General features: G+C 40.9%; 1 protein-coding gene and 1 pseudogene across 10 annotated transcripts in view; one reads left to right on the plus strand and one right to left on the minus strand.

Moving 5' to 3' along the window:
• The window catches only part of C20H3orf20 (chromosome 20 C3orf20 homolog), a 77,578-nt gene that overhangs the window by 21,134 nt on the left and 33,622 nt on the right, over positions 1-22,822 (plus strand). For 5 of the 10 annotated variants that reach the window (XM_038565550.1, XM_038565551.1, XM_038565549.1 and 2 more), the window contains 5 exons: positions 4,578-4,713; positions 5,743-6,030; positions 13,922-14,071; positions 14,852-14,972; positions 21,433-21,564. In XM_038565550.1, the coding sequence (XP_038421478.1) occupies positions 4,578-4,713; positions 5,743-6,030; positions 13,922-14,071; positions 14,852-14,972; positions 21,433-21,564 (827 nt within the window). Of the gene's footprint in view, positions 1-4,577; positions 4,714-5,742; positions 6,031-13,917; positions 14,072-14,851; positions 14,973-21,432; positions 21,565-22,822 lie in introns of all 10 variants that reach the window. The other 5 variants (XM_038565554.1, XM_038565553.1, XM_038565555.1 and 2 more) reach the window with 5 other exon arrangements.
• Positions 10,384-11,369, minus strand: LOC100686616 (annotated as a pseudogene).

Consider the following 22,822-nt stretch of genomic DNA (forward strand, 5'->3'; position numbering starts at 1 on the left):
CACCCGGGTGCCCTGTAAATAACACATTCTTAAGCAACCAATAGATTAACAAAGAAATCACAAGAGAAATTAGAAAATACTTAGAGATGAATGAAAAAATGAGAGCATCATATATGATGCTACAAACCTACAGGATGCAACAGAAGTAGTACTAGGAGGAATTTACAGTCACAAATACTTAATTAAAAGATAAGAAAGATGGGCAGCCTGGGTGGCTCTGGTCTAGTGCCACCTTCAGCACAGGGCGTGATCCTGGAGACCTGGGATTTAGTCCCATGTCAGGCTCCCTGCATGGAGCATGCTTCTCATTCTGCCTGTGTCTCTGCCATTCTCCCCCCGCCACCCCCGCCCCCGTGTGTCTCTCATTAATAAATAAATAAAATCTTAAAAAAAAAGATAAGAAAGACATCAAACTTAAAAACCTAAATTTACAATTTAAAGAACTAGGAAAAGAATCTAAAACCAAAGCTAGAAAAGGAAAAAATAAAGATTAGAATAGAGAGAAATAAGAGAATTTAAAAAATAGAGAAAATCAATGAAATCAAAAGTTGATTCTTTGAAAAGAACACAATGGACAAAACTTTAGCTAGATAAACTAAGAAAAAAAGAAGACTCATAACTAAAATGAATTGAAAGTGGGTACTCTATCACTGATTCTATAAAAATAAAAAGGATTATGAGAGAGTACAATGAACAATTATACACCAAAGAATTGGATAACTTGCATGAAATGGACAGATTCCTAGAAACACAAAATCAACCAAGACTAAATCAAGAAGAAGTGGAAAATTTTGGTAGACCTATGAATACTAAGGAGATTAAATCAGTAATAAAAACTCTTCCAACAAAGAGGTGCCTGGGTGACTCAGTCAGTTGAGCATCTGACTCTTGGTTTCAGCATGGGTCATGATCTCAGGGTTCCGTGGTTGAGCCCTGCATCGATTCCCCACCTGGCAGGAGTCTGCTTGTCTCGCTCTCTGTCCCTCCTGGCACTCACACACACACATGCACACTCTCTCTCAAATAAATAAGTAAATCTTAAAAAAAAATTTCTCAACTATAAAAAGCCCTAGATTTGATGGCTTCAGTGGTGAATTTTACCAAACATTTAAAGAACTAATTACAATCATTCTCAAGCTTTCCCCAAAAAAGAAGAGAGAACACTTCCCATCTCATTCTGTGAGGCCAGCTTTACTCTGATATCAGAACCAGACAAAGACATTACAATAAAAGAAAACTGCAGACAATATTCTTTATGAACACTGATGCAAAAATCTTCAACAAAATATTAGCGACACAACTCAGCAGCGCATTAGGGATTTAACACCATGACACCAAGCAGGTTCTTGGAATGCAAGGGTGGTTCAACACACAAAACTCAATCACAGAATGAAGGGGGAAAAAAAACATACAATCATCTCAAGTGACGCAGAAAAAGTATTTGGCAATCAACACTCTTTCATGATAAAAAAAAAAAAAAACACTCTGCGACTAGGAATAGAAGTAAACTACCTTCACATGGTCATATATGAAAAACATAAAGCGAACATCATAATAGTGAAAGACTGAAAGCTTTTCTTCTAAGATCAGGAATAAGGCAAAGATGCCCACTTACACCCCTTCTATTCAACATAGAACCGGAAGTTCTAGCCATAGCAAGATTGACAAGAAAAGGAATAAAAGACATTCAGATTAGAAAGGAAGAATTAAAATTATCTGTTTGCAGATAATATGATCTTATATACAGAAAGCCATAAATATTGCACCCAATAGAATAAATGAATTTATCAAAGTAGCAGGATACAACAATACATGGATCAGTTCATTTTCATATACAAACAGCACTCTGGAAAGGAAATTACAAAAACATTCCATTTACAATAGCAGAAAAAAAGAGCAAAATACTCTAGGAATTAACCAAGGAAATGAAAGACTTGTACAATGAAAGCTACAAATCATTACTGAAAGTAATTAAAGAAAAAAACAAACAAATGGAAGTATATCCTATGTTTATGAGTTGGAAGAGTTAAAATTGTTAAAATGTTAATGCTATCCAGAAGGATTTACAGATTCAAAGCAGTCCCTATCAAAATCCTAATGATATTTTTTTGCAGAAATAGGAAAACTCCTCTTAAAATTCATGTGGAGTCTCAGTGCCCCCAAAGAACTAAAACAATCTTGAAAAAGAACAAAATTGCAGGACTCACATTTCCTTATTTCATAACTTACTACAAAGATACAGCAACCAAAACAGTGTGTTACTGGCATATAAAGATAGACATATAGACCAACAGATTAGAATAGAGACCCCAAGAATAATCTTTATATATATGGTCAAATGACTTTATTTTTTATTGGTGTTCAATTTGCCAACATACAGAATAACACCCAGTGCTCATCCCCTCAAGTGCCCCCCTCAGTGCCCGTCACCCATTCACCCCCACCCCCCGCCCTCCTCCCCTTCCACTACCCCTAGTTTGTTTCCAGAGTTAGGAGTCTCTATGTTCTGTCTCCCTTTCTGATATTTCCCACACATTTCTTCTCCCTTCCCTTATATTCCCTTTCACTATTATTTATATTGGTCAAATGACTTTTGACAAGAATGCTAACACCATTCAATGGGACATTCAGTCTTTTCAATGACTAGCATAGGAAAACTGGATTTCCACATGCAAATGAATGAAATTGGATCCTTATCTAATAATACATATAAAAATTAACTCAAATGGGTCAAGGAACTAAATACAAGACCTACAACAATAAAATTCTTAGAAGAAAACATGGGCATAGGCTTCATGACACTGGATTTGGCAATGATTTCTTGGATATGGTACAGCAACAAAAAAAATGAACAAATTGGACTTTGTGAAAATTTTTAAATTTTGTACATCAACAGATACTATCCATAGAGTAAAAAGGCAGAATTAGAGGAAGTATTTGCAAATAATATCTCTATAATTATAATTCAAACCAAATAGAGAACTTCTAAAAACAACAGCAAAGAGAAACAACCTGACTCAAAAATGGGCACAGGATTTGAATGGACTTTTTTCTAAGGGAGATATACAGACGGTAAACAAGCATGTGAAAAAATGTTCATCATCACTCATTAGGGAAATGCAAATCAAAAACTACAATGAGATATTCCCTCATCCCCAGTAGGATGTCTGCTATATAAAAACAACAACAACAAACAAAACACCAGAAAACAAGAGTTGGAGAGAATATAGAGATACTGGAATGCTTATACACTGCTGGTGGGAATGCAAAATGGTGTGGCTGGAATGGAAAACTGTGGCTTTTCCTCAAAAAAGTAAAAATGGAATTACCATATAATCCAGTAATTCCACTTCTGGGTATATACTCAAAAGAATTGAAAGCAGGATCTCAGTGAGATACGTGCACACCCATGTTCGTAGCAGCATTACTCACAATAGCTGAAACATGGAAGCAACCCAAGTGTCTGTCAGTGGATAAATGGGTAAAGAAAATGTGGCCTATCCACACAGTGGAATATTGCTCAGCCTTAAAAAGGAAGGAAGTTTTGACACATGATATAATGCAGAGGAACATTGAAGACATTATGCTAAGTGAAATAAGCCAGGCACAAAAAGACAGATACTATATGACTCTACTTATATGAGATACTTAGAGTAGTTGGACTCATAAAGACAGAAAGTAGAGTGGTAGTTGCCAGAGGCTGAGGGAGTGGAATGGGAGTTATTGTTTAATGAGTAAGAGTTTTAATTTTACAAGATGAAAAAGGGTTTATAGAGATAGATGGTGGTGACAGTTGCACAAAAGTATGAATGTATTTAATACCACAGAACTGTCTGTAGTAAAAATGGTTAGGATGATAAATTTTTGTGATGTGTAGTTTACCGCAATGTATAAGAAAACATTTCAATCCAAATCTCAGTCAAAATACATCAGAGAAGTGTTATAGCTGATTGAGTTGGAACTGAGACTTTTTTTTTTTTTGGTGGGGGATGAGTGGGCAGAGGGAAAGAAGCAGGCTCCCCACTGACCCAGAGCCCAACACGGGGCTCCATGCGGGGCTTGATCTCACAACGCTGAGATCATGACCTCAGCCAAAATCAAGAGTTGGATGCTCAACTGATTGCACCACCTAAGCACCCTGGGAGAGAGCATTAAGCAGACTCTACACACAGCACGGAGCTTGATGTGGGGCTCGATCTCACTACCCTGAGATCACGACCAGAGCTGAAATCAAGAGTTGAATGCTTAACCAACTGAGCCACTCAGGTGCCCCAGAGACTTTCTGTTCTTTAATCAGAAGTGCCAGAAGGGAACCACTTCAGCATCCATGGCAGTCACGTGCACAGGTTCCTGAGTTCATCACTCTGCACATGTCTGTTCCTAATGCATGTTTAATTGACTTGCAGAGCGAGAGCCAGGGATTCCTGTCCCTAGGAAGCATGAATGATGCCCCCAATTATTTTGACCCTCAGGAGATGCTGCTCTCCTGCTCTCCCTGCTGCCTCACCCCCATGTGAACATGACATCTTAAGAAATTCTCTAACCTCCCCCCCTAAGCTCTTCCTCTCCAACCACAGGTAAATCAAAAATCTTAGAAGACATAACCATAGCACCCTTACAACGAGGAGCTGGAATCTCTGCCTCTAACAGTATGGAGTGCAACGACCCCTGCCCTGAGGCCCGGGAGAAGCTGCAGGAGATGTGTCGCCATATGTGAGCGCCTCAGTGGCTGGGGGTGGATGTGAGAGTTGGGTATGGCCACCAGCCACCTGTGTGCATGAAGGGGGGAATTCACAGAAGTGTCTGAGCGGTGCCAGGAAGTGCCAGCTACACAGTGCCCCCAACAACAGTGACAGGGGTGATGGCCGTCCCTCACACACACTCCCATCCCCAATCTCTCCCCACTCAGTCCTTTTCAGTCCTCACTACAACCTGATGAGGAAGACGGGGTATGCCCATTTTGCGGATGAGGAAACTGAGGCAGCCCGAGCAGACGGGTAAGCCATTACCAGAGGTCCCATAGTTTTGTGGACCTGACCCAAGGGCGTTGATCTTTGCCTCCTCACCCTGTACAGGGCTCCTTACACTTTTTAGGCTTTGTGCCCTGAAAGTTTATTTCTTAACATAATTTGTCGGATGTTTTCCTGTAACAGCAGCAAAAGTCCTTTCGGGACAAACAAAAAACACTAACATGGGTGATGATAGCTAATGATTCTGGGTCTCACAAGTTCTAGTAAGATAGTCTATATTTCTCCAAAGGCTCAGACCATGGGCCATTAAGGATTTAAAACCTAGCCCCATCTAAGGGATATGTCTTGTTCTCCCATGGGCCATTACTGCAGCTACAGAACGTGGGAGGAAGGAAGCCACCCAGCTTGCCCCTTACTGTAATATTCTGGAAGGAAGTTCTTTCCTTGTAACCTCAGGAGTGGGGATTGAGCAGAGCCTCCACCTCCCCCTACTGGGTCCCCCTTCTGTACTCAGTCCCACCGCATGGGTCCTCACCCCACTGCTAAAGGTGGAAGTCAGGCAAGGACTGGTTTCAGAGGGGCAACAGGACCTTCCCAGTTCTTCCTAAAATTCTTGCCTTTAATGACAAGGGAAAATGGGGATGGGCACAGGTACTTTGAGGACAGGAAATTGGAATGAGAGTCTTGGGAACTGGACAGGGGCTGTAGAGAAAGTGTCCCTGGTGAGTAGGAGCCAAGTGGCTAGAAGATATGTTGGTCTCCTTCCCTGCAGAGAAGCTGAAAGGGCCTCGTGGAAAGGGAGGAATTTCTCCTACCCCATGATCTTTCGCAACTACAGGGCAAAGGTGCCCTCTCATCTAATGTCAGCCCCGAAAGGGGACGCTCAGACCCTGAGCTCCTACCACTCTCACCTTCCGGGTGCTCAGACATCCACTCCCACCCCTCACCAGCCTCCTGTCTACCACCATCCTCACTTCAGCCGACATTCTCAGGACTGGAAGGTATCCAAGAAAGTCATCAAGTTGCATTACACCTTCTATGATGGGTCCTCCTTTGTGTAGTATCCTTTTATTTGATGCTGCCCCTTTTCCCCAGCAACTCAGCCCCAGAAAAGTCCCAGGCTTGAATATACCTGGGTATTTAGTTTGGCTTTTCAACTGACCAGAGAAGCCTGGTGACAGGTTCTCCAGGATATTAAGCATTTTTCAGGTCAGAGAAGGCTCCCTTTAGGGAATGTCTGGGTGGGAAGCAATGCATCAGGAAGTTGCCTTGGACCCCTGTGTTCTTTGCAGGGGTCCTGTCACCTACTCCCCAATAGGCAGTGGGGCTGGACAAGATGCCCAGTCCATTTGATGGCAAGGCTCTGAGACCAGAGAAGGCAAAGCACTTATTCCAGATTCTGCAGTCTGAGCCAGATGAGACATCAAAGAGAGGAGCCACTAAGCCAGACATCCCTTCATTAGGAATGGATGGTGTCACTCACTTCAGGGTCACAAAAGGAATTTGGTGGCAGAGCCAGGCCTGGGTTCAGGGCCACTTCACCTCTATTTAGAGCCCTCCTTCTGGCACAATTGTCATGCCTTCCAGAATTGTTTCCTGCAGCAGAGAGCAGGAGATGGGGATGGAAAGGGGCCTTGTTTAATAATAAAACCAGTGGGTACTCAGTGTCCCGTGCTTTAAGAGGAGAGGGAGCTCTCTGAACTATCCCACAGGCTGCCCAGCCAGGCCTGCCCAGCAATAGCCCCCCTCACTTCATTTGGCCTCCTCTCTAACTGAACTGGGAATTCAGAATTTAAGCATCCTGTCAAAGGAGTCCTATTGTTTCTCTGACTGTAAATGAATCCATTCATCACACTCCGCTCAGCCCTGCTCCCTTCCAGGAGAGCTGCTGCTTGCTGTGGGTCATGGGCCCTCCCTTCCCCCTTTCCTGAAATGAAGAAATGATTCTTCATTTCCTTGAGTAAGATCATCTCCCTGAGCTTGGGAAGCTGTGTCTGTGAATTCTGTTACCAGCACGACCAGAGGGGGTGGGCTAGAGCACAGCCTTCATTCTTTCCCCTGTCCCAGAATCCTGAGGTCCTCCTGGGTGGGACCACCCCAAACTCACAGGCACTGCTCCTGGCATGCTTGACTCATCAAGACATTTTCTGGGCTCAGCAGTTAATTCTAGTCTCATGGAGATTGCTGCGCAAAGCTCTCAGGTAGAAATGGTCCATCTGCCCCTGAGGTGCCAGATAGCTCCCAGCCCTGATTGGTTTCCTTTGTCCGCAGTAGACCCCAGAACCATCCCCAGTATTCATTTCATTTGGGTTTTATTTCTTTCGTTGTCAGCATCTCCTGGATGTCTTCCCTCAACTGCTGATTCTCCCATCAAACTTCCCTCGAGGCCTTTTTCCCTGTGCACAAATAAACTCACATTAAAAATAAACCTTAGCACTGTTCCCTTAGGAATTGGTGGAGCACTCAGAAATACTCTGTGAGGTACACATTTTTTTTTAATACGGAAAAATGTACATCACATAAAATTTCTCATTTTAACCATTTTAAAGTGTATTTCAATGGCAGTAAGTACATTCACAGTGCTGTGCAGCCATCTCCACAATCTAGTTCCAGGGATTTTTCAACACCCTGAAAGGAAATCCCATGTCTGTAAGCAGATGCTCCCCATTTCCTCTCCCCTACAGTCCCTGGCAACCACTAACATGCTGTTTGCCTCTGCATTTGCCTGCCCCAGATAGTTCATATAAATGGGATCATGCAGTATGTGGCCTTTTGTATCTTACTTCTTTGACTCACCATAATGCTTTCAAAGCTCAACCATGTAATATACATCAGTACCTCCTGTTTTTACTGGAGTGAAACTCACATAATATAAAATAAATCTTTTTAATATATATAATTTAGTGGCAGTGCTATTTAGTGTCATGCTACCATCACTTCTATCAAGTTCCACAAACTTTTCATCACCCCAAAAGAAAACCCTATGCCCATTCAGCAGTCACTTTCTCTTTTCCCCTAGCCCAGCCTTGGCAACCACCAATCTGTTTTTCATCTTTTTTGATTTGCCTATTCTGGACATCTCATATAAATGGAACCCTGTAATATGTGGCCTTTTGTGTTTGGCTTTTTTCACATTGGATGTTTTCAAGGGTCATAACATGTTTAGCACATCTCAGAATTTCCTTTGTGTGGCTGAATAATAATTTATTATATGGATATTCCAGTTTTTTTCCTAATCCATTCATTTGCTTATGGACATTAGGTTTTCTCCACTATTTGGCAATTGTGAACAATACTGCTATGACCATTCTTATAGAAGTTTTTGTTTGCATACCTGTTTTCAATTCTTTGGGGTCTATGCCAAAAGTGGAATTACCAGGTCATATGGTAATTCTATGTTTAACTTATAGAAGGACTTTCAAAATGTTTTCTGCAGTGGCTATACCATTTTATAGTCCCACCTATATAATATGTGAGACTTCTAAGTTCTCCACATTCTTGAACTACACTTGATATTTTCCAGTTTTTAAATTCTAGCCATTCTAGGACTATAAAGTAATATCTCATTGTGGCTTTGAATGGCATTTTCCTAATAACTAATGATTTCAAGCATCTTCGTGTGCCTTCTTAGTATATCTTCTTTATAGAAATGTGTCTTTGCCCATTTTTTGATTGTCCATTACTTATTGAGTTGCCAGAGTTGTTTGTATATTATAGATACTAGATCCTTATCAGATATATGATTTGCAAATTTTTTTCCTATCCTGCAGGTGGGGTGTTTTTTCATTCTCTTGATAGTATCCTTTGATATATGGAAGTTTTAAATTTTTATGAAGTCTAATTTTTCTTTTTTTTTCCTTGTAATTTGGGTTTCATACCTAAGAAACTATCTTGTACCTATATTGCCTTCTAAGAGTTTTATAGTTATAGCTCTTATATTTAGGTCTTTGATCCATTTTCAGTTGATTTTTGCATATGGTGTGAGATCAGGATCCAACTGCATTATTTCTCATGTGATACCCAGTTGTTCCACCTCTATTTCTTGAGACTATTCTTTCACCATTGAATGGTCTTGGCACCCTTGTTAAAGTTAACCATTGATATATGAGTTTATTTTTGGACTTGTAATTCTATTCCATTGAATTGTATGTCTTTTGTTATGCCAGTGCCACAGTGTTTTGATTTTTGTAGTAAAGTGTTGAAATTGGAAAGTTTGACTCTTTCAACTTTGTTCTTTTCTCAAGATTACTTGGTTATTTGGGGTCCCATGCAAATCTGTATGATTTTTAAAATAAAATATTCTGTTTTTGCAAAAAAAAGACTGATGAAATTTTGATATGGACTGCACTGAATATATAGATCACTGTGGGGCATTTTGCCATAAACAAGATTAAGTCTTCCAATCCATGAATACCAGCAACAAATGACCTGAAGTGCTGTATGAGCAGCAACAACAATTTTTTAAAAAGCAATAAACAAAAGGAAATGATGTCATCTAATAGCATCAAAAAGCATCAAATAGCATCAAAAGAATAGCATCAACCAGAATAGCATCAAAAAGAATAAAATACTTTGGGATAAATTTTACCAAGGAGGTGTCAGACTTGTACACTAAAACCTACAAAATATTGTTGAGATAAATTAAAGAAGACTGAGATAAATGGAAAGACATCCCATGTTCATGAGGTACAACTGATTTCTGGGTGTCAATCTTGTATCCTGCAATTTCCCTCTGCATGTTTCTAGGAATTTGTTTTTTCAACTAGACTATCTCACTTGTAGGTATACAATTGTTCATATACTTCTCTTATGATATTTTTAAAAATTTCTGTAAAATCAGTAGTAATGTCTCCATTTTTTTATTTTAGGAATTTGAATTTTCCTTTATTTCTGAGTCAGTCTGAGTTTTCTCAATTTTGTCGATCTTTTCAAAGAACTAACTTTTGGGTTTGGTGCTTTCTATTGTTTTTCTGTTCTCCATTCTATTTTTCTCTCTTCTGATCTTTATTATTTCCTCCCTTCTGCTAGCTTTAACTTTAATTTGCTCTTCTTTTTCTAGTTCCTAAGGTGGAAATTATGGTTATGGATTTGAGATCTTTCTTCTCTTTTAATGCGGATACTTTTTTTTTTTTTAAACTTTTTTTTTTTTCAATATTTTTTATTTATTTATGGTAGTCACAGAGAGAGAGGCAGAGACATAGGCAGAGGGAGAAGCAGGCTCCATGCACCAGGAGCCTGACGTGGGATTCAATCCCGGGTCTCCAGGATCGCGCCCTGGGCCAAAGGCAGGCTAAACCACTGCGCCACCCAGGGATCCCTAATGTGGATACTTATAACTATAAATTTCTTCCTGTGATGGTTTCACTTTATCCCATAGGTTGTTGTTGTTGTTGTTGTTATTGTTGTTGGCATATTACTCCTTGGTTAGAAATTGTAAGTGAGAAATTATTTTAACACCTGAAGATAAAACTACAACAGAAGATTCCATAGGTTCTAGATTTTGAGACATTCTGGGAAGTTTTCTCTAAAGTATATCCTTTCCATAGAATGGCAACATCATTCTCCTTTAAAAAGTTACTGGACACTTAGCTAATAAAAGAGCTGGACAGTTAAAAAAATAAAATAAAATAAAAAGTTACTGGACAAAAAAATAAAATAAAAAATAAAAATAAAAAATAAAAAGTTATTGGACAGACATCATTTCCACCATCACCTATATAAACAATTTGTGTATAATTCATAAATTTTAACTGTTGTAACTGAATCTACAAATTCTACCAAAACTACAGTTTTGCAGATTCTCTGGATATCTATTGCAAGAGTGAGCGTGATAATTTTTCAGTGAGATGATCATTGCTATCAAAAGCTGCTGGATTTGTAAACACTTTATCAAACACATCATGAAAACTGGTAGCTTCTAAAACCTAATCTATGAAGACTGAATTTGAATCTGAAATAATGATGCAGTCAAATTTATCTTTGTTCTTTCTTTTTTTTTTTTTAAGATTTTATTTATTCATGAGAGACAGAGAGGGAGAGAGGCTCAGAGACACAGGCAGAGGGAGAAGCAGGCTCCATGCAGGATCACGCCCTGGGCTGAAGGCAGTGCCAAACCGCTGAGCCACCCGGGCTGCCCTATCCTTGGTTCTTTCTTATAAAGTTCAAAAGTTCCACCAACCCTAGAGTGAAATGTATTGATGTCATTGCTCTATTAGTTTCATCTTCTCTTACATCTCCCTTTCCCATATTCTTAAAGATTCTGCCCATAAATTCTGCCCCAAATCCTTTTTTATAAGAATTTTGTAGCAGCTTTTTCTCTGGAGTGCACTGTACAATCCAGGTGTCACTGTTGTCATGTATGATTGTATTTTCAAAGTCAAAAATAAACAAAATTTTCATGGTTCCAAAAGCAAACTTGAGTTACCAGTATATTGTGTTCCTGTGGGGATGATTCTTTGAGCACTCAGAATTAAACTGACTTAGTATTTCCAAGTCAATTAGTTATACTTCAGAAGAGAGCTTATGTTAAACAGTCATGACAATCTTCAGTTTTAAACACCAGCTAGTTTGTAACCAACATTATTCCTACTCTATATACAGGGAACAAAGTTTTCCAGTTTGGAGCAAAGAAATGGAGACTTTCTAACTCCAGCATTATTATGGTGGAACACCTGATAGAAAACCAGCTGGGTCCACCTTGAATGTAGGTGCAATCACCTAGTTGGGGGTCATCCCCTGTGAGAAGCATGAAATCATGGATGAAAATGGGAGCACCAACCTGGGCCAGATCCCCAGGGCTCTTCACTGACCCAGGTCAGATGTCAGCAGACATCCTGGCTTCTGTGGCTGCTCCCTTGGACTCTGCCCTCTGACCTCATTCCCATGCCTTATCCCATAAGTTCTGATATGTTGTGTTTTTGTTTTCACACCTTCAACTTTTTCTAATATCCCTTGTGATTTCTTCTCTATCCATTGGTTGTTTAAAGGTGTATTGTTTAATTTGCACCTATCTGAGAATTTTCCAAATTTCCTTCTGCCATTCATTTCTAGTTTTATCCTGTTGTCAGAGAAGATATTCTCTAAGATTCCAGTCTTTTAATATTTATTGAGACTTGTTTTGTGGCCTAACATATCTTTACCAGAGAATGGTCTTGTGCACTCAAAAAGAATGTGTATTCTGCTATTGTTGAGTGGAGTGTTCTGTTAGGTCTAGTTAGTTTATAGTGTTGTTCAAATTCTCTCCTTTCTTTATTGATATTCTGTGTAGTTATTCTCGCCATGATTAAATGTAAGGTAATGAAGTCTCCCAACTTTTATTGTAGAACTGTTTCTTTTTTTATTCCTGTAAGTTTTTGCTTTATATGTTTTGGGTCTCTGTTGTTAGGTGTGTATATGTCTATAATTGTCATATCTTCTTGAGGTATCAGCCTTTCTCCCAATATATAATGTTCTTTTTTGTATCTTGTAAAAATTTTAAAAGTCTATTGTCTCTGATATCAATATAACCACCTCTGCTGTCTTTTGGTTACTATTTACACGGAATATCTTTTTCCATCATTTGACTTTCAACCTAGTTGTGTATTTAGATCTAAAGATCCAAAGGAAGCCTCTTGTAGACAACATATAGTTGGATCTTTTCTTTTTGTTTTTTTAAATCCCTTCTGTCAATCTCTACTCTTTTGTTGAATTTAGTCCATTTTCATTTAATGTAATTCCTGATATGGAAGGACTTGATTTTGTCATTTTACTATCCATTTTTTAAAAGATTTTATTTATTTATTCATGAGAGACACACAGAGAGAGAGAGAGAGAGAGAGAGAGGCAGAGACACAGGCAGAGGGAGAAGCAGGCTCCATGCAAGGGTCTCCAGGATCACACCCTGGGCTGCAGGCAGCACTAAACCGCTGCACCACCAGGGCTGCCCTACTATCCATTTTCTATACATCATATCTTTTTTTGTTCTTCAGTTCCTCTATTATTACCTTCTTTTGTGTTGGATTGACTTTTTTTGTAGCATGCCATTTTTATTCCCTTCTCATTTTCTTTATCCCTATTTTTAGTCATTTTTTTAGTGGTTATCCTGATATAATAGATTGAATAGTGTCTTTTCAAAATTTATGTTCATGTAGAACTTCAGAATATGATCATATTTGGAAGTGGGGTCATTGCAGATATAATTAAATTAAAATAAGGTCACATTAGCTTAGGGTTGGGCCCAATCCAATGAAGAGAAAACAGACACATACAAAGTAGGAAGAAGGCCATGTGATGACTGAGGCAGAGGTTAGAATGGTACATCTATAAACCAAGCAATGCCGAAGATTCTTGACAACCACCAGAAACTAGGGAGAGGCAAGGAAAGATTCTTTTCTAGAAATTCTTCTGTCTGGGGTACTACTTAAATTCCTGCAGTAGCTACCCAAACTGTGTTCCTTCAAGCTGGGACCAGTGTTTCTTGGGGTTACCTTAGTAGGAAATGAGCAGAGAGATGTTGCCTCTACTCATAGATTGATCATAATGGGAGGCAGCCTGACAACATTAGAAATATGCTTCAGAGTTCAGGTCCTGGTTCTGTCACTTCCTTGTGGTGTCATGTGAGGAAGATAATTTCTCTGCACCTTGGATTCCTCATCTGTAGGATGGGCAACTTGTCCTGGTTTGCCTGAGACTTTCCTGGATTTAGCACTAAAAGTCCCACAGCCCAGAAAACCCTACTCATTTGTGAGGTGGAGATAATACTACCTCCCACAGGGTGGTTGTGAGAAATAGAAAGAAGATACAGGAAGGCACCCGAGACATGGTTATGTTCCAAAGTGCAAGAAGGGTCTTTGAAGACTAGGAATGATGCACCAAATAGCTATCATTTTGACATGTAGACTTACTTTCCATGGAGCACCTGAAAGCAGAACCTGGAGAGTTTTCTATTAGTTCTCCTTGACCATTTTTGCCAGCTATCCCTCTGGAAACATCGCCATGTGTCAGATCCCCACGTGCTGCAGAGGGAGAACCATCACCTACCTCTTTAATGACACACCCAACTTCTTTCTGGCTCTGTTCAATGCTGAAGGACAGGGCTATGTTTACTACAACCTGAAGGCCCGGTGAGTGGCTTGGGGGAATCCTGGCCCCATGGAAGTGTTTCTGATGGTGACAAAGGGAGGCACTGAGGTAGTAGTCCATGGGAAAAGGAGAGTCCACCAGTGTCCAGAGGTCTAGGAAGACAGTGAGGCAGGGCTAAAGTAGGGCCTACAGGGATGTAGGCATTTTGAGGGCTGACCTTCGCTTGCTAGATGTATGTCACAGAAAAAGAGAAGGGCAAATCCCCCCATCCCACTCCACTTGTACCCCCAGAGCACTAAGATCTGGATTGTTGTCGGGATTCATGGAAAAATTACTTAGTGGATAAGAGTGTTTTATACCAGCAGTAAGTGAAGGAGAGGCTATGAGTACCATTTTGTGGGGGCTTTTAAGAGAGGCGCATATTCTTGTCAGCCAAAAGTCAGTTTCATAAACTTATGAAACTTATCAGTTTTCAGAGGGAATAACTTACTCTTGTGTTATAGATGTTCCCATTCCCATTTTGGCACCTGAGATCTTGTATGTGCAGGCTTTTGGGCATACACTCCATTTCTTCCCTCTTGGGTTTGACCTGAGCCTCCATTATCTCTGTCAAACATGCCCTTTCTGACTGACATTCCTGTAGCATCAACAGATGAAGAGGCCTCAGACCATATAGGCAGAGGAAGTGAGGCTGCCCGCTGGACTTCATGGTTCCTCTAACCTATGACAGAGTCTCAGAACCCTGCCTGCCTGTTGTCTGTAGTGAGGAGGACTTCCTTCAGGGGCCTGGCATCAACTTCTGACCTTTGTATCTCTCCTAGTTGCCCCTACGTCTTGGTCTTGGATGAGGAAGGTGGGACTGCCAATGACTCCAAGGGCTACGTAGTCCACAAATGGAGCTGGACTTCCAAGACGGAGACTTTGCTCTCCCTGGAGTATAAGGTGGGCATGGACAGCATAGGTGGGGTGGCCTCAGCAGCTTTCCTCGGGCTGCCCAGCAGTAAGAGTCAAGAGGGCTACCTGTAAGACAACTGCCTTGCCCTTGGGAGCTGTATAGTCTCATTCAGAGTGAGTGGTGGTTGGGAGCTGACTGAAGTAAACTTTTCACCAGCCTACAGCAACTGTTGGGTGTGGTACTGACCTTTCCTAGTAATGTATGCCCTATTTTATTTTTATTGTTAATATTGCTACATTTTAATGGTTAAAATGCCTTTCATTTTATGAAGGAACTATTATAGTAGTTGATAGCTTTATTTTTAATGTCTATACATGGCAATAAGAAAAGTTAGCAATTCTATGTTGGTCTTCCCAGTTTGTTTTTATAACTTTACTATGTCATGAAATAAAAAACCTGCACATCACAGGTAGCTGACAAACTCTTTTTTATTATTCATTTGATTGTTCAGTCACTCATTAAAGATTTATTAAGTAATAAATTAGTGTGGAATTACTAAAATTAAATAATGGTGATAAATTTAATTTATTAATAAAGTAGCTAAATGTGTTTGTTATTTAATTTAAGGCAGAGTTTCTCATTCTTGGCAGAAATGAAATTTTGGATAGATAATTCTTTGGATAATAACTATGCATTGTAGGATACTTGGCAACATCGCATCAGATGCCAGTGGTATCCTCTCCCCAAGTGTGACAACCAAAAATATCCCCAAACATTGTCAGATATCCCTGGGGGGAATAGTTGCTCTTGACTGAGAATCACTGATCTAGGGGGTAGAAAAATAAATAAAGCCCCTCAAGGAATCCCAAAGTCCAGGAGAGTAATAAGGACACAAGATACAGAAGAATAAGAGCAATGAGAGAGGGACAAGCCCATATGGTTGGGATTCAGAGAAAGATCACAGAACACAGAATCTACTCAAGGTGGCCTGCTATTAAGAGCCTAAGGGTAAGGGTTATGGATGCTCTTGGAGTGTGTGGCAGGTACCTTACCCCTAATTGTCTGTCTCTTGCTATTCCTGCTCTTCCTCTGCATTGGCTGCTGTATTCTCATCCTTATATCCTAATTCTTATATGTCACACCTCTGCTCAGAAACATTCAATCCCTTGAACATATTTTACCCTTCCCATCCCTTTGGCCTGAAATGTGCCCCTTCCTCTCTCTGCCAACCCAAATTTCCTCTCTTTTGCAGCCCTGCTCATACTTCTTCTCTATCATGGCATTGCAATCCACATCCATTTCTCTTTTCTCACAGTACCCACAGTCTGGGTTAGTAATTAGTCATATTCTTATTGCATATCATAATCTTATGGAACCTTAAAAATACAGATCCCCAAGCACAGCCCCAAAGAGATTCTGATTCAGGTGGTCTGTTATGAGTACTAGATATCTGTAGTTTTCACATGTACTCCTGATTCTTGGCCAGGTCAGAGATCATCAGTCTAGGAGTCTATTGAGTTATTGTCTTAATATTAAGCTTTTTGTAGATGTTTGAAAAGTTTATAGTCCATGAAGATTATAAATTTGTTGCAGACAGGCACCGTATGTTATGTAACAGTGTGACCAAGTGGACAGAGAACTGGAATGAAAACCTGAGAAACCTTGTTTAATGCCAGCTAGCCAGACTCTGACTATTAAGTTTTGGGAAAATCACTCAGCTTCTCTGAGTCTTGGTTGTCTGGTCAATACAAAGTGGGTCACCAGATCAGCCCTGCCTCACACTGCTTTTGCAGGAACTAAATAAAATAATTGCGGGGGGGAGTTGCTTTGACAACACTAGATTGTTTTGACAATATAGTTCGGTTCATTGTTCTATCCCCTGGAGCTGCATACAGAATTTCACAACAGCTGCCGGTGCAGTCAAGAGTGGCCTGGAAGACAACAGGAGCATGTGTGCATATGATTCATGTAACTAGAAGAGGGAGGGGAGAGGATTCTAGGAAGAGGGAATAGCACCTGTAAATGCTTGGAGTTGTGACTCAGTGCAGTATCTTTAAAAGTTCATGGGTGCAACTTGTGAAAGAAAGGGGGCAGGAGGTATATATGCTGTGGGGTGGAGGTAAGAGGTATTGGATGTCAGGTGGAGGAAATTGCTTATCGTTTTGTAGGCTGCAGTGGCCAGTTTATTTTCGCCCAGATATTTACATTTCCAGTGTTTTTCATTCCTCTCTGAATATCCAAGTTTTCCTCCAGTATCATTTCTTTTCAGTAAAGAAATTCCTTTAGCATTTCTTGAAGTGCAGATGTGCTGACAACAAATTCTGTTTGCTTTATTGTTGAAATTTTTAAATTTATTTTTATTTTTTTATTGGCGTTCAATTTGCCAACATATAGCATAACACCCAGTGCTCATCCCACCAAGTGCCTCCCTCAGTGCCCATTACCCAGTTAAAAATGTTTTTATGAAAGGATATCTTTGCTAGGTATGGAATTCTGGGTTTACTGGGTTTTTTCCTTCTAACAATTTAAAGATACTCTTCCACTGTGTATGTCCTCCAAAGTTAATGATGAGAAGTATGTAGCTATCAAGTCACTGTTTATTTTTCTAGCTGTTTTCAAGATTTCATCTTTAATCTGATTAGTTTGACTATGATGTGTCTGGATGTGGTTGTCTTTGTTCTGTTAGGGGGTTTACTGAACTTCTTGAATTTGTACACTCATGTCCTTCACCAAATTTGGGAAGTCTTCTGTTATTATTTTAGGGGAAAAAAATGTGCTCAACCTTTCTCCTTTTCTCCTGAGACTCCAATTACATGTATTTTAGAACTTTTAATATTGCCCCAAAGGTCTCTGAGACTCTATTGTTTCTTTTTTTAAATTTTAGAGGGAGAGAGAACATGAGCAGGCTGAGGGGCACAGGGAGAGAGAGAGAGAGAATCTTTTTTTTTTTTTTTTAATTTTTTATTTATTTATTTTTTTTTAATTTTTATTTATTTATGATAGTCACAGAGAGAGAGAGAGAGAGAGAGGCAGAGACATAGGCAGAGGGAGAAGCAGGCTCCATGCACCGGGAGCCCGATGTGGGATTCGATCCCGGGTCTCCAGGATCGCGCCCTGGGCCAAAGGCAGGCGCCAAACCGCTGCGCCACCCAGGGATCCCCTCTTTTTTTTTTTTTAATGATACTTTGTGTGGACATTCAAGTTGACAATGCCTTTTTTTTTTACAAGATTTATTTATTAAAGAGAAGGAGAGAAAGAAAGTGTGACTGGGGGGAGGGACAAAATGAGAGGGGAGAGTGAGAATCTCAAGCAGACTCCCCACTGAGGGTAGAGCCCTTCATGGGGTTTGACCTCATGACCTTGAGATCATGATCTGAGTGGAAATCAAGAGTTGGTGCTTAACTGACAGAGCCACTCAGGTGCCCCCAGAGAGAATCTTAAGCAGACTCAATGCTTAGCTTGGCGCCCCACATAGGTCTCGATCTCACAATCCTGAGATCATGACCTGAGCCAAAATCAAGAGTTGGATGTTTAACTGACTAACCTACTCAGGCACCCCAACTCTGTTCTTTTTTGTTGTTCATTTTCTTCTCAGATTAGATAATTTCTATGGATCTAACTCTCAGGTTCACTGACTATTATGATATCTTCATTCTGCTATTATGCTAATCCTGTGAATTTTTTAAGTTTCCCATATATATTTTCAAGTCTAGAATTTCCATTTAGTTCTTTTTTTTACATTTCCTATTTCTGTGCTGAGATTGTGTGTTTTTTCATTTATTACTATGTTTTCCTTGACTTCATTGAGTACAGTTAAATTGCTGCTTTAGAGTTCTTGTCTGATAATTTCAACATCTGGGACATACCACACAAGATTGGTTATCTGTTACCTTAAGAACGGCTCACACTTCACTGGTTCTTTACATGTTCGATAACTTGAGATTATTGACATTATGTGTGTTATCTGAGGATCTGTGGACTGTAGAATCTGAATTTTGATGTATTTCTCTGAAGAGTGTTAACATTTTTTGTTTTAGCAGGCAGAGAACTTGATTAGACTCACACCACAAACTTTGTCTTACCTGCAATGGGCAGGAACTCACATCTCAGTTTGTCTGTTTCCCTAGCAGTAAGCTGTCCTGAGTCTCCTCTGCTCATCCATGGCTCAGGGATTAGCCAGGGATATGGATGGCCTATTCACAAAATTTGGGTCTCTATTTCTTTGGTGCTGTCTCTTCTGGAATTTTATCCTTACTTTTCTGTGATTGTAGTTTCCACAGGTTCAGTCCTTTGGTTTTCTGGGTCAGGAAGATGGTGGTGTTTTGGCCATGACTCTAGCTTGCCTTCATGCCAAAACTATAAAGTAGAAATTCATCCCATGCTGGCCCTTTCTTTTAAGTTTTGACTCTTCAAAATTTGCCTGCTTTTGTTTATTCTTCAGAGCCTTTGGTTTGTTGTTTTATTGTATTTGTGCCAAGGTCTGTAGGAGGGTCAGCCTAGTAGGAACTGACTCAGCTATATTGGAAGTACAACCAGCTGGTTAGTTTCTAGGTTGAGGGCTGGCATGCTTGGTCCAGCATGTGTATAGAAAGTTGACTAGAAAGGGAAAGATCAGTGGATGGGCTAGTACAAAGACTAGTTATGGGGGTTACTAGCCAGATCTGACCTGATGAAGGGGTGCAGCAATATTTTTTAAAGGAGCCATTTCAGGAGAAGAATTCAGTGGCATTCAAGCATCAGCTGTAGGGAATAAATGAGAAGAGAGGGAAGTATAGATGACTCCATAATGGAATATATATCTGGGTGGAAAACAAGTTTCTGAGAGGGTCAGAGATCAGTATGTTTTAGATGTGTTGATTGGGCTCGGTGGCTTTTGTGACATAATCCTCTCTTAGGGTGAGAGATTAGGGATGATGCATATATGTGATGGGCTGGCTCATGAATTCTCAAGAAGATGAGTAGTGAATGAGCTTGAAGAGCACCCACATTTGGGGCACTGGGAAGAGGAAGAGAAACCACCCAGGGGATGAACAGGGATAATAAAAAACAGTTGTACTGTGCTAAGCCTGTGCATATTTTACCCCGTGAGATCTGCTCAGTGTCATAGGAAAAAAACTTCTGTTACTGTCCCCAGGCTCAGAGAAGCTAACCAACTTCCCTAAAATTGCTCCACTGGTAAATAGCAACACTGGGATTTGAACCTTGCCCAACTGTAGCACTTGAGCTCTCAACCACAGCTCTATACTATACCAACTAGGAGAAGAACAGGAGAGGGAGGGTAGGGTTTTTTCTTAAGTGAGAGTGATCAACAAGTATGAAGATGTCAAAAGACTTGGTAAAAAGACAGCCATGGATCAAATATTTTCTGGTTGTTGGAAACCACTAGCATCCAGACTGAAGAGTATGAGAAAGAATTGAATTCAGACCTTGGGGCCAATAAGTGGAATAGCAGAAGCAAATGGAAGGAGTGAAATGAGTATTTCCTTAGTTCAGAGGAGTCCTGAGATACACATAGGTCAGAGACATGAAAGGTGGAAGAAAGCATCACCACACAGCAAGTAGGGCTGCAGACTCCTAGGCCCTTGTGTAGGGCTACTATGCATACATAACTCTCTGCACATGTGAACCATTCAGGGACCTCACAGGATTGTGCTTCCACACCCTGACTATATCTGCTCATGTGTGTTATGGACCTTTGTGGCTTGTGAAACCACTTCCATAATCTTTATCTCATTTGAACCTGATACTAGACTTTGAACTATTTACTACTGAGGAATTTGAGCTTCAGAGAAGCTGGCTTGCTTAATAGAGGCTGAACTGGAACTTACTTCTAGAACACAGAATTCTCAGGAGTGAGTTGCTGTAAAGGCAGCGCATCCTCCCTGTTCCTATCTGCAATCCCACCCCCTTTGGAAGTGATTTTTTTTTTTAAGCTCCTTTGGCTCCTCCTTAGGAGAAGAGTAGTGACATATTTCGTGATTGTGGGGAGGGTACTGAGCATATGTGGCTCAGCCCCTGCTGGGTTCCTTTTGTCATCTGCCCACCCACGCACGGAAGGGTGCATTCTGGTATCTCCTGCCATGTTGTCAGCTCCCCAAGGCATCTCTGCATGCTCTAGAGCAAGGCTCATGGTCAGGCCTGTTGCCTGGGTGGACATATCTGATTCATAGTGTAGACTTATGAGCCAAGCTACATCTCCATCCAGCTCTACTGGAACCAAAGCTGATTCACCTCCAGACTCCTGTGTCTCTTTCAGATTGGTTCTAAGCTTCCGCTGGAAAGGGAAGGGGCAGGAATAGGAAGGCATCTGTTACTTTTTCTGCCAGTCCCCCAAAGAGAGACTGGAATCCTTTCTTTTCTATGAAAGCTAAATTCCAACATAAGACCTGGAAGGACCTTACAGCTTTCTCAACTGCAAGCCAAGTTTTGTGCTTTGTGGTGATGGTAGTAGGGGGAGGGTGGATAATAGAAGCAGAGATCCCCTAAGCACTGTTTCTTCATCTGCAGGTGAATGAGCAAATGAAGCTGATGGTGCTGGCCCAGGACTCCATCACAGTCACCTTTACTTCCCTAAATGAAACAATAACACTCTCTGTATCAGCCAACAACTGTCCCCATGGGGTAGCACATGATAAACGGGTAAGCCAAAGCAGACCAGGTCCCCAGGCCTGACCCCAGGCGTCTCAGTGTGGGTTGCCATTCTATATTTCAGTGTGTGTGCTCCTCCTACCCCTCCACCCCCTGTCCCATGCAGGGCCCTCCCTCTTTCTCTGACTAATGAACTCCTAATCACCTTCTCTGTGAAACATCCGTCTGTTAAGAGTCTTTCAGTTGTGATAGTATCCGAAACAGATTAGCTTAAGCATGAAGAGAAACTGTATTGGCTCAGTAAACTGAGAAGTCTATTGGTAGGCAACTTTAGGCATGGCTGGATCCAGGCCCTCAAATGATTCCATCAGATATTCCCATTTCTTGGCTCTTCTTTCCTCTTTGTTGCCTTCATTCTCAGAGAGTTTCTCTCTTTATGGTGACAAGATGGTCATAAGCATCTCTGGGCTCAATATTCTACCAGCTTTGCTCTTCCTAGGAGAAAGAGGGCTTCTCTTTCCTTAGCTATCAAGGAAAAGTGCCAACCCCAACATTGCCACCTCTCCCTGAATTGGACCCCATGGCCAGGAGCACATGTTGCTCTCACAGCCCAGGCTTGAGTATCATGTTCATCCTGAGAGCCAAAGGGCATGATCAGCCCCAGGTACACTGCCCTGTTGAAGGATGAGGCAGGAACATCATGGTGCTGTTACCAGAAGAGTGAGAGGTGTTACTAGAAAGAATAACTACCAACGTGTGTTGATGACCCTCTCCACTACCCCCTTTCCCATCCCAAGGAGAGTCTGCCTAACCCTTTGCTTGGCTTTCCCAGCTACGACTCATCTTTATTCTAGCAGTCCTTTACTTATAAACCTATCTTCTCTACCAGACTGAGAATTCCCTGTGAGGCCTATTGACATTTCCCCAGGGCAACAGCATGGGACTGTTAAGTGCTTACTAAATATTTGTTGGGTGGGTAAGAAAACAGTGGAGACTAGAAGCCCAGTTCTTCTATTTTCTGGGTCTTTATGGGTCCTCCTGTGTCCCTGGTCCCGAGTCAACATCATGGAGAGAGGTGGGGAGGATGAGGGGCACACATCCCCAATCCCTGAGGGATTATATTTATATTCATATTTATATATTTATATTTATAGTCTAGTGGAGAACACTTGACATACACCATGAGAGTGAGGTAACCAAGGGTTCATTGATGTAACAGGCTACTTGCATTGCAGATCGGGTGCTTTGCTGGGATTGGTTCATTGGGGAAGGCTCCTTGGAACTTCCTGGGACTCTACCTCCCAGTTTC

Source organism: Canis lupus, chromosome 20 (genome assembly GCF_011100685.1).
Source record: "Canis lupus familiaris isolate Mischka breed German Shepherd chromosome 20, alternate assembly UU_Cfam_GSD_1.0, whole genome shotgun sequence".
In the NCBI taxonomy this organism is placed as follows: Eukaryota; Metazoa; Chordata; class Mammalia; order Carnivora; family Canidae; genus Canis; species Canis lupus.